The sequence below is a fragment of the Mus musculus genome, chromosome 8, assembly GCF_000001635.26.
Source record: "Mus musculus strain C57BL/6J chromosome 8, GRCm38.p6 C57BL/6J".
Classification (NCBI taxonomy): domain Eukaryota; kingdom Metazoa; phylum Chordata; class Mammalia; order Rodentia; family Muridae; genus Mus; species Mus musculus.
In genome coordinates, this window is record NC_000074.6 from 78,592,420 (window position 1) to 78,604,818 (window position 12,399).

A 12,399-nucleotide genomic window follows, 5' to 3' on the forward strand; every position below is an offset into this window, starting at 1 on the left:
AGCAGTGTGTGCATAGGCAGCAGTGTGTGTGCATAGGCAGCAGTGTGTGTGCATAGGCAGCAGTGTGTGCATTAGCAGCAGTGTGTGCATAGGCAGCAGTGTGTGCATAGGCAGCAGTGTGTGCATAGGCAGCAGTGTGTGCATAGGCAGCAGTGTGTGCATAGGCAGCAGTGTGTGTGTGTAGGCAGCAGTGTGTGCATAGGCAGCAGTGTGTGTGCATAGGCAGGGTGTATGCATTAGCAGCAGTGTGTGTGTGTAGGCAGCAGTGTGTGCATAGGCAGCAGTGTGTGTGCGTAGGCAGCAGTGTGCGCATAGGCAGCAGTGTGCGCATAGGCAGCAGTGTGTGCATAGGCAGCAGTGTGTGTGCATAGGCAGCAGTGTGTGTGCATAGGCAGCAGTGTGTGCATAGGCAGCAGTGTGTGTGCGTAGGCAGCAGTGTGTGTGCATAGGCAGCAGTGTGTGCATAGGCAGCAGTGTGTGTGCATAGGCAGCAGTGTGTGCATAGGCAGCAGTGTGTGCATAGGCAGCAGTGTGTGCATAGGCAGCAGTGTGTGTGCGTAGGCAGCAGTGTGTGCATTAGCAGCAGTGTGTGCATTAGCAGCAGTGTGTGTATAGTATCAGTGTGTCCATTGGCAGCTGTGTGTCCATGGGCAGCAGTGTGTTGGTTTGTTAGGTGGTGAAAGATTGATCTGCGTGTATTATGAGTCCATAAAGACACTGATGGACACTGTCTATGGCTTTTAAGTTGTCTTGTGAAGAACCCAAGAACAGAAGAAAAGGCAAAATGTCCCTGTCACTTACTCAGTGATTCAGATTCTGATGTTGTCCTGCTGCCTACTGTGCACTGTGCTAATGCTAAGTAATGAAACTGTGGGTTTCAACAACACATGGGATAAGGTACCCAAATGTCAGCGTTGGGAAAAGTTGGTAACAGTAAAAGGTTTCTATGCACACAACAACCAAGAACCACTTCAAAAGTCAGCATAGTGGTGGTGTTGTGATGGCCCAGTGGGTAAAAGAGCCCATCTATTAAGCCCAGCAACCTGAGTTCAACCCCTGGGACTCATGGTAAAAGGAAACTTGTCTTCTGATCTCAAGTGCGTGCATTGGTATATGCAGAGCCCCTCACACACACACCACAGATACACACCATAGTAAGTAACATAGAATGAGAAAGTAACCGCTGTAATAAATCCATGTGGCTTTTGTTGGCATCAATCATGCGTCCCCACATGGCTCCAGTCTCGATGATTCCAGACGTAAAACACCCTCTGTACCTCACACACCACCACACTACATAACAGCACACCAACAAACACTGTCCAAGACTGTTATATGCAATGACCTGCAGGATCTTTACAGTACATATAAAGTTTTCTGCTCTTACAGAAATGGTAGTTTAATTATAGAAAACAAAATTTTACCATTTTCTTCCCACCATTTCTCAAGTATCAAAGTAGTATGTCTTTGAATTGTATTATATTCAAATGTTTCATCTTAAAATTGCTGTCTGAGTTGTTGACACTCCAATTAAAAAATCATGAAGTGAATTTTGATTTGGAATCAAATCAATATAATTTCCATCCAGTCAGTGGTGGCACACACTTGATTCCAGCACTTGGTAGGCAGAGGCAGGCTGATCTCTGAGTTCAAGGCCAGCCTGGTCTACAGAGTGAGTTTCAGGACAGCCAGGGCTACACAGAGAAACTCTGTCTCGGAAAAACAAAAAGTAGCACCCCTGGGCCCGTGCATGCATCCCTCTGCACACTGAGGTGGATGAGAGCTCGCTCACTCCTGTGTGGTGAGAGTGCACTGTGCATGCATCCCTCTGCACACTGCTCGCTCACTCCAGCTTCTTTGGTCTCCATCCATGTTCCCTCTCTCAGGGAAGACTCCTGGTTTTAAGCCTCACTGCTGTTGCCTCCGTGCAGATTTATACTTGTGGAGTTTCTCCAAAAACAAAAGCACCTGAAACACTTGATGTTAGATGTTCCAGGAAGTGCAAGGGACATGAAATGGAATAGCAGTGTCACGATTATCTGGTTCGTACTGGTCTGTGAGGTGCTGTGCTTGGTGGCCATGGCTGGGATCTGTTAGCAAGCGTTCTCGGATCTCAGAAGAATGTAAAAGTGTTCAGACAGACTCCCAGGTCCCCTCCTGTTTCTCTCTTGCAAATGTCTGATGTCCTTTTCTCCATGACCAGCCTCCACTCTCGATGTCTCTCATGTCTTTGGTATAATTTGACCCTGACACTCATCCATGTAGCTGGGAAGTCTGGCCATTGCAAGCCAGTGCTCTTTCTGTCCAGCTCTGCCTCCATAGGCCTGGGGTTACAAACCCAAGCTGCTGCCATGGCGCCTTTTATGTGGGTGCTGAGGATGAAAACCTGGGTCTCATGCTTGCTGCCCACAGAACCTTTCTCCAGCCTGTCACTTTCCCTACCAGTTATATTTGAGTTCATTATGCTAAGCGTTGACTTTTTTGGTGGTAGATAAGCCAGTAAATATTGAAAAGAAATGGATAATTGTAATTTTATCCAATTTCAGGGAAGATAATTTTTAAAGTAAAAGTTAAAATGCTCTCATTGACAATCTCATCCCTCACAGGAGTACATGAATAAGTACCTGTGTTTCCTGAAATTAAGTTATGATGAAATACTCAGAAGTGAATGATTGTCACTTAAAATTGTCCTTTCCACATTTGTAAAAATAGAGTGAGTACTTTAGTGCTTAAGGACCGAGCTCTTGTTATCTTCTGTGAGTTGTGAGCATCCTCACGTTAATGCTAATTTGAGTTATACATCATCACTGAGAATGAAAATCAGGCTCATTTTAAGTGTTAGATTTAAGCCTGAAGCAGACATTTACATCAGAATTATTAACCCTAAAAATGAGAGATTTGTAGAGCATGCGTGCGTGCCTGGGAGGTATGTGTATGTGTGTGTGCGCGTGAGAGCTTGTGTGTGAATTCATTCCTTGCACTCTTGCTTTCTGACAGTCTAGTAGTTGCTGGGGATGGGAACTGTACTGTTAACTGGCCACCGTTGGATCTGTGCGATAATTTATGGAGTTGATTATTCTGGCCTCAAGTGGAAGCTTAGGAGGAGGAACAGCCATGGTGAATCTGTGTCACGGTCCCTGGAGCAGCATTTCCGGAGGAGGCTCTGAGTTATGCGGGTCTCACCTCTTCTCCCCCAGCCCTTTCTGTGGCTCCTCCCTCTCCTCATCATCATCCATTCAGATAATGTCTGTTCAGAAATCACAGGACCCCTGGGAGGAGAGAAGAGAGCCCTGTTATAAGCATACTCAAGCAAACCTTTCACCTTGCTGTCAAGGTGACAAATGCTTGTCCTTAAGGGAAGACCGGAGGTTAAATCACCAGTGCTTCTCTCGCTTCATCTCTTTCCACACTCCCTGGCTCTCAGCCAGATCTGTAGCCACAGGACATCAGGAAGTTGGGCAGCTCTTAACCTGTACGGACCTTGTTCCAACGTATGCTTTATAAGCTGAAAGCACGACTGGATTGTTTTGGTGCCTGCATCATTAGGATTTGATCAAAGTCCTTATATCAGCACATTTTTTTATCTCCCACTTCTTCAGAGGGAAGACTTAGGAAAGCAATGTTTACATTTTAAGAGGTAGTGTTGACAACTTTAAATCCAATTGCAATATGATGAGCAGATATCTTCTTTTTTTATATCACTGTGTGTTAGTCCTGTATACCCTATCATATAGGGTAACCCCAAAACTTGTATCACTCCAAGGATGGGGGTAGACATAGATGTATGTATGTATGTATGTATGTATGTTATGTATGTGTGTATGAGTCTATTATAGCCTAGCTAGCCTTTGAACTTAACCTGTGACTGAGGATCTCCTTGAACTTCTGACCCTCTTGTGTCTACCTCCAGAGTGCTTAGACTGTAGGCATGTGCTGCCATGCCCAGTTTATACAGCGCTGGGGCTCTGACAAGGGTTTGCATGGCAAGAACTCTACCACTGGGCCACATCTAAGCTCCTCTTCATCTCCTTTGCCCTCTTCTCTATGTAGAAGTTAGCATAATAATAAAAGATTCCCAGTATCATGTTTCTGTCTAAAGTCTTTCGATGGATTTCTTTTGAGATAAATACCAATATCACTTTATAGCTTGCAGAGTTGTGCGTGGCCTGCTCCTTGTCTCCCTTTCCACATTTCCCCATGCCACCTTTTTTACCTATAACTTCTGTTCTGAAAGAGGAATGGTTTCACTTGCTCATTTATTTAACAAAGGATGGAGCTGTGTGGAGCTCACATTTTAGTGAGAGAGTAGAACAAACAGCATTTTTAGTTTAATACTTCAAACTATGCATGTCACATGGATAAAAGAGCCATGCCTCATTGGGAAGTGCTCAGTCAGTGGCTTTTAGTGTGGTATACACATCAGCCTTGGAGTGTGCTTGTGTAAACTAGGTGGCCGTGGTGTCAGTGGGCCATATGATCTTATAGAATTGCCATGCCATTGGTTGGAAAGTTGTTGGATAGTTTGGACTATAAGGAGAAATGAGGAAAGAGGGCTTGCTATTGTTTATAAACTGATAGTTTTGTGTAAGAATGATTGAATAGAGCCGGGCGTGATGGCGCACGCCTTTAATCCCAGCACTTGGGACGCAGAGGCAGGCAGATCTCTGAGTTCGAGGCCAGCCTGGTCTACAGAGTGAGTTCCAGGACAGCCAAGGCTACACAGAGAAACCCTGTCTCGAAAAACAAAACAAACAAACAAACAAAAAAGCTTGAGTAGACATTTGCAGATGGTGAGAGAGCAAGTTACAGAAGTTTTGGCAAAATGGTGCTTTGGGGAGCAATGAACCGACAGTTGGCAGGTTCCATGACAGTTGCTTCTCTTATTGTTATGACAAAATGGCTGATAGAAGAAACTGAAGTCAGGGAGAGATTTACTGTCACTCATGGCTTCAGAGAATTCAATATAGGCCTTGCCCTGCTGGTTTCAGGCCTGTGATACAGCAGGCTGAGCCTGTCGGGAAGCAGGGGATGGGTCAGGACAAGATGCAGCTTCCTAGGACACACCAGCAGTCCCCGGTCCTTTCTCTTCACCTCTTGCTTTCCACCAAAAAACGTATCCAGATACTAAGGCCCTCCCTGAAGAGCCAGGACAGGGAGGGAGGCGATAGAAATGAATTCTTGTAACATCCTTGTAGCATCTTCGGGTGGCCAGGGTGCAGCTTTCTGTGAGGCCTCTAGGCACACTCCCCCCTTTTCCCTTACTTAGTTGGCCTTCCCTTCCTCAGGGGCTTCAGTGTATGCATCATTTTCCTGAGAGGTGGTTTCCAATTACCCTCGTCTAGACCAGGCTCTCTTCTATATCCTGTTCCTTCAGAAAGCATATTGGAATTTTAAAGTTATCTGTGTAATCTCTAACATCAGCCTTCCACCACCAGGACTTGAGTTCGCTCAGGGCCAGAGTAGTGTCTGCTTTACAGCCCCGCTGAGTTCCTCGAGTGTCATCGGATGAGAAAGCAACAATGGATGGGTTTTCTGCCAAGGAAATTTTTTTTTTAACTTTTTTTTTACTTGGAAACTTTTTTAAAAATTTACTTTATGTATATGAGTACACTATCGCTGTCTTCAGACACACCAGAAGAGGGCATTGGATCCCATGACAGATGATTGTGAGCCACCATGAGGTTGCTGGGAATTGAACTCAGGACCTCTGGAAGAGCAGCCAGTGCTCTCTCTCCAGACCCAGAGGAAATCTTTAAAACCACTTTTTAGTTGTTTATACAGATTTTTAGTATGAATAAAATTATTTTGAACACATTATATTCTCTCAGTTTTCTGAAATGCCCTGTAGTTAATCTTTGCAGCTGACTCCAGTTGCTCTCCACACATGGACAGCCCTGTGTTTTAACCATGCCCTAACGGCACACTGATGTACTGGCCCCAGGGTGTGGGGGGCTTTAGGCCCCGCTTTCATCCTGAGTGACGCCTGCACTGTGGTGCTTTCTTTGGCACCTCTCCTGCTCTGGGTTAATCACTCTTCCTCTGTTGGCTGCAAGCCAGGCTGGGCTGCCCTCTGCCTACCCCTGATGATGCAGTGTGTACTGTGCCCAGCAGAGAAGCCCACCTCCCTGACTCCACTGACCTGAAAAGCACCTTATTAGAGATGGAGTTAAAAGGAATGTGTTTAGGGTGTGTGTGTGTGTGTGGGGGGGGTTGCACACCTGTATTTACATACTGCTCCTTGTCTCTGAGTGGCTCACAGATTCACTGTTCCTACCATTTCCAACCCGATTAAAATGCTCAGCATTGTCTCATGGACATGCAAATTGCAAGTGGTTTGTGGCAGGTATTTTTAATATACTTGAGAAACAAATTCAAAGCATTATGCTATTGACTCAATTACAGAAAGAACCACTAATTCTTAATGAAGTTTACTTAATGATGTTTTATCAATCTGTGTCATCATACAGGTTTCAGAGAACCTTAGAATTGTCTTCTCAGACAAGAAAGATACTTGTAGCTTACTATTTTCAAATTTCTGAAGCAGGATTCTATTTGATATGTAAGATTGCTTTAATAACCTCTGGTTCATAGAGAGAATAAATTAAAACTTAATGGGTGCAGGAGCCTAAAGTGAGGAAGTATAGAACGTGGGATTCTGAGAAGAGAAAGCAGGAAAGGACACAGGTGCGAGGTCTGAGCCTGCAGCCCTCTGTCCTATGGTTCAGGGATACAAGCTCTACGAATGTCAATAATACCCAATAGGTCACAGTATTATACCATAGGATTTAGAGGGGGTTAATATAGAATTTTTTTATTGCAAAGCATCTGTAATTAATTAAACTTTGTGAAGCCCAGTTTTAAAGGTGGATGAAGAGATAAATGATATATGTGTTTAAATGACTTATTTAAAATTTGGAATTAAATGTCTTGATATTTTAAAGGAGTGGTTGGTTGGTGTCTGAGGGAGCCAGCTTATATAGAAAATATTGTCCTATGGCAATCTTTGACAGGTAGGATCTCGTATGCACGTAAAAATTAAAAATACACCCACAAGCAAGGTGAACCTAGTGATGCATACCTTTAATTCTAACACTTCGGAGGCAGAGGCAGGCCACACTGAGCAACCTTGTCTGGAGAAACTAAAACATGGCCACTACCACCAACACACACACACACACACACACACACACACACACACACACACACACACACACACACACACACAGAGGCAGAGAGGGAGGGAAGAGAAGGAGAGAGAAATATAGATACATAGTGATACTCCTTCACTTTCGGTCTAATTTAGCATGGTTGGGAGCTGAGCATTTGTGTAAGAGTTACTGAGTATTTCTTTGTGCCTATTGCTAAGGTTGGCTTGGGGAACAGTGGTGAGCAGCCAGATGGAGTTTACATGCGTATAAAAGAGTCAGACAACAGATGAGATTGTTGTATTATAGTGAGATTCTCTGAAGGAAAGGCACTCCTTTGATAGCAGGCTCAAAAGTGCTCAGTGTTCTGTGTCTTCTCCCAGCTACTCCGCTCAGACAGCTTCTGTGTGGGAAAGGGACTGTTGACAGTGGGCTGAGTGGGAGTCCTGCCACGGGTTGATTTGCTTGGTAGCTTCACTTCACCCATATTACACAGAATTAAGCCTAAAAACCCTCCTGTTAATACAAATAATGTAGTAATAATAAACTTGTAAGGGACAGCTGTGAACTTTACAAATCAGGTTCGTCTTTGCAGTTACTTCTTTTCTTCTGTTTGAACTGAAACAGGTCCCCATCGCAGAAGATGTAGACATATCTTTGTTATAACCAACATCGATGCTTCATATATTTATTTATATAGACTTTAAAGTGTGACCATTTGTAAATCATATGCTTTAAAAAGTACCTTGATAAGATAAAGCAGGATCCCTGCTCCCTCTCTCTTCTAGGTCAGGTAACCGAGTTTCACCATGTAGTCTTTTTGTTAGCGGGACAGAATGGAGATAAGAGGTGATTGTGGAAGAGCAGCGCCCTCCCAGCTGAAGAAGCAGGTGTTAGAAATGCAGATGAAGTGGGCTGACTAAAGGAGACACAAATTCCAAGTGAAAATGTCCCTGGTCTGCAGCCGTGCTTTGCACACATGATGTTTCGGGCAGCTGAATTATTCATCTTATTGTGTGCACTAGTTCAGGAGTTAGGGGAAGGTGCCGTTTCCAGTTAAACTGTTTCTTTCCTTCTCCTTTTATCTGCACTTGACAAGCAAAATGAACTTCAGTTTGCAAGTTATAGCCCAGCAAGACAATGATGTATCTACCTACACCCCTTCCCCCCTTCTACACACACACACACACACACACACACACACACACACACACACACGATCTAAAAACAGCAATATAAATCAGAATTCTTCTTCCTCATCTGTTTTTCTTTTTAATAACAGCCACTAAAGATAACCAGAAAACAGCACTGAGGTCACCCTGTGGCACCCTCACCCTCAAGTGCCTTTATGGTAATTTTTCTAGGTAGGGTTTAGAGAATCTCTTTTAAAATGAACCGTTTCTTCTCTCTTACCCGTCCACAAGCTCTGCTATATAAACAATACACCACTTTCAAGCAGAGTGGCTTTCTGAGGGGAGCATCACGGTTCCCAGAGTCATGTCTTTACTTGTCTTGCATGTTGTTCACTTTGGTCTCTGGGCTGGTAGTCAGTTTGTATACCAGGTACCAAGCAGGCACATAGAGGATGGTCAAGTCAAAGCTCCTGCCTGCCATTGGAGGTTCAGCCTTTGCGCAGTACCAGAGAGGTTGGACACATTTGCAGAAAGGAAGCACAAGCACTTAGCCCTCATCTTAGAGATAGAAAAACTATGAACAGCGTAATACCTTTACATTTTTTTTTATGTTGAGATTCAAAGGAATATTTGAAACCACTGGTCTTGACTCATTACAAATGTGTAGACTTAGGGGCTTGAGGATCAAGAGTTTAAGGGGCAAAGATCTTGCATAAGAGCCTGGTTTTCATCCTCAATCAGCAGCACAGCTGCGGACAAGTTACTCAGCGCCTCCTCGTCAGCTGTCTCCACGAATGAGGGCAGCAGTGTCGCCTGTCACTGCAGAGTGTGGTGAGAGTCCATATGAACGTGTGCGGGCCCTGTAAGAGCTCTGTTGACTCGTTTCTGTTTGAGCAGTAGCTTTTACTCCAGAAAACCCCATCTCTCCTGGGCAGTCATTTTAATTTTATGGAATTATCCCAGAAGCTTTAGAGTTATATTTGTAGATCAGCGTGGGTTTCAGTCGGCTTGGTAGTTGGAGACTTGGGAAAGAGATTTTAGGTATGTTACCTTTAATTGGCCCCCTGATATGAGAGAAAAACATTATTAAGTTTGGAATCAGAATATTGTGGTTCATTTTCTGGCTCTATACTGATTTTAGGTCTATAGGTGAGTCCTATAAAACAATGAGCCTTGTTGGCTCTTATCTAAGGTAGGCCATATTAGAGTATGGCACGCAGCCAGCCTTGCCGGGTTCCTGTGAAAGCAGATGAGCTGTCCATGTGAGATGTTCTGTAGCCACCATGGAAATGTAAAGGTGGGTAAATACTGGCATCAGATATATCATGTGTACCCATGCCCTCACTGGAAGGCGCAGGACGAAATGGTAGGGTCAACCGCTGTTTCTACAGCCGAGGCTATCATTTCATGGGAGCCCTTACTAATAAATAAATAAATAAATAAATAAATAAATAAATAAATAAATAGTGGGTATATGGCTCCGCTGTTTCTACAGCTGAGACTATGAAATGGTAGGGTCAACCGCTGTTTCTATAGCCGAGGCTATCATTTCATGTGAGCCCTTACTAATAAATAAATAAATAAATAAATAAATAAATAAATAAATAAATAAATAGTGGGTGTATGGCTCTGCTGTTTCTACAGCTGAGGCTATCACTTCATGTGAGCCCTTACTAATCAATCAATCAATCAATCAATCAATCAATCAATCAATAATGGGTGGATAGCTCCAGTATCAAACTGATTCTACCATAATGTCTTGAAGACTTATAAAGATCTCCTACAGCTCAGAATCTTCTGGAACAGTTTTGTCTCTCAGATTCTTGGCTTGTTATTAGAATATCAGTTAACCTAGCATGGATTAACTCTTTTTTTAACAGATAGCTCACAGATAAGTCTTTTCTACCACTTCAAAGTTAAGGAATAAATTAAGTATGGAAAAGTTTACCTTTGAAAACATGGACAGTTCTACAGATTCTAATAATTATTATTATTATTTTTTTTTTTTTTTGGTTTTTCGAGACAGGGTTTCTCTGTGTAGCCCTGGCTGTCCTGGCACTCACTTTGTAGACCAAGCTGGCCTCGAACTCAGAAATCCGCCTGCCTCTGCCTCCTGAGTGCTGGGATTAAAGGCGTGCACCACCACGCCCGGCCTAATAATTCTTATAGTTATGTAAGAAGCACGGTCAACATGAAGAATGTTCCAGCACCTTTCTCCGTGCTGACGATCCCCCCTCCCACAGGCCCTCTGGGACCCTCTTTTTGCCCTTCAGACCTGACCTTTCTGGAACTGGGTCATGTATAATATAGGTTTTTGAGTTTGACAACGCCCCTTGTTTTTAACATGCTTTCTGTTTGCATTGTTTGGGATTTTAAAGTTTCTTTGTTTGTTTGTTTCTACATTACATATTTATTGGAGGGGCATGGCACACATATGGAGGTCATAGGACATCTTGCAGCAGTTGCTTCTCACCTCACCACATGGTTCTGGAAATCCACTTCAGGTCCTTAGGCATGTTGGCAACCCTCTTTAGCTCCTGAGCCATCTTGCTGGCTTTGGTTTTGGTTTTTGAGTCAAACCTTCCCTGTGCTGCCCAGGCTGGCCATTAATCCATCACCACACTACCTCAGCTGCCAAGTACAGAGGTGGCAGCTGTATGTGCCATAACACATGGGTTTAACATGCCATTTCCCCTCATAGCGTGTGCGTGCATGCATGTACGCACACCTGTGTCTTTGTACTAGAGCGGCCGTGTAGAGGTCAGAAGACAACTTGCAGGAATTGGTTCTCTCTTTGTCTCAGGTGGGTTCTGGGATTTGAGTTTGATGCCTTCACCCACTGAGCATTTCACCAACACTTAATGTGCCATATAAACAAATTCTCTCTATTTGGACTTAAATGGTTTTTTGTCTTTATTTTTGTAGGATTTTTTAATGTATACTTTTGGAGCATGCTTTTCTTTCACTGAGAAACATTGTTTTATTGCTGTGGTTCTCAATCTTCCCCATGTTGCAGCTCTTTAATACAGTTCCTCATGCTGTGGTAAACACCAGCTTTAAAACTATTTTCATTGCTACTTCATAACTGTAATGTTGCTACTGTTATGAATTGTAATTTAAATGTCTGATAAGCTACGAGTAGCAACCCACAGGCTGAGAACCAATGGTTTATTATTTTGTTTGCTTTTTCATTTGTTGGTCTTTTGGTCAGGAGTCTTGCTGTTTGGCTCTGGCAGTCTGGAATGTGCTGTCCATTGGGTTGACTTTTGCTGGAGTTACATAGGTGTGAGCCACAGATGGACTACGATGGGTACAGGACCTTTGAGAGCACCCAAACATTCCAGAGTCCTGCCTGCACGTGACCATTAAGTTTTCCTTTCTCTGTGTGTCCTATACATTGGAAATGGTTGGATTACCATTTAAAATTTATGTTTTGTCTATTGGTTTAAAATTTGAATTGCAAAAGTAAAGAAGGGTGTATTGGAAAATACATTTGTTCCCAATCTTTTAGTTCAGAGCTTTTGTCTTTTGCTAATAATAATAAAACCCTTTAAGAATTTCTGAAGGTGGCTCTCTTTCTGTCTCTGGCTGCTGCCATGTCTGAGCATCTGCAATGGATGGCCAGTTGTTCGGAACTGCACCAGTTTCTTGATCAAGATGAGTACGCAGACACACAGCACGGAGCCCAATAATCTGAAGGCCCACCACTTCTTCTGCTTCTTGCTAATTCACCCAAGACCATGGGAGTGGAGCCTGCGGCTGATGGCAGAGGGGTCTTGGTGGTTATGAAACACAGATCTCACCAGCGAAAACCTGACACTTCTTACATGAGAACCACCATCAACAAGAGTGCTTGGGCCATCCTCAGCAGCATCAGGCACGTGACCTAAAAGGACAACTATCTCCCTGATCAGCACATGGCGGCCAGCCAGAGGGCCAGGGTCATCCTTTGAAGCCAGAAGCCTGTGGTGGTGAACATGAAACGGACGCGCCTAGCCAAGAGCGCCTGAGCCCCACACCCCAGGAGCAATACAGAGTCTACTGACTTTTTTGAACGAATACACACACACACACACACACACACACACACACACACACACACAATTTATAAAGGTGCTAGG

General features: G+C 43.8%; 1 protein-coding gene and 1 pseudogene across 14 annotated transcripts in view; both read left to right on the forward strand.

Annotated features, from left to right (window-relative positions):
* Slc10a7 (solute carrier family 10 (sodium/bile acid cotransporter family), member 7) overlaps window positions 1-12,399 on the forward strand; it is a 224,690-nt gene that overhangs the window by 83,097 nt on the left and 129,194 nt on the right. The window contains exon 7 of one of the 14 annotated variants that reach the window (XM_006531489.2): window positions 11,490-11,837. The exons of 12 other annotated variants lie outside the window; for them this stretch is intronic. In XM_006531489.2, coding sequence (XP_006531552.1) covers window positions 11,490-11,647 — 158 coding nt within the window. In that variant the 3' untranslated portion in view covers window positions 11,648-11,837. Of the gene's footprint in view, window positions 1-11,489; window positions 11,838-12,399 lie in introns of those variants that run through there. One more of the 14 variants, XM_017313009.2, reaches the window with a different exon arrangement.
* Gm2253 (predicted gene 2253) lies at window positions 11,872-12,326 on the forward strand (annotated as a pseudogene).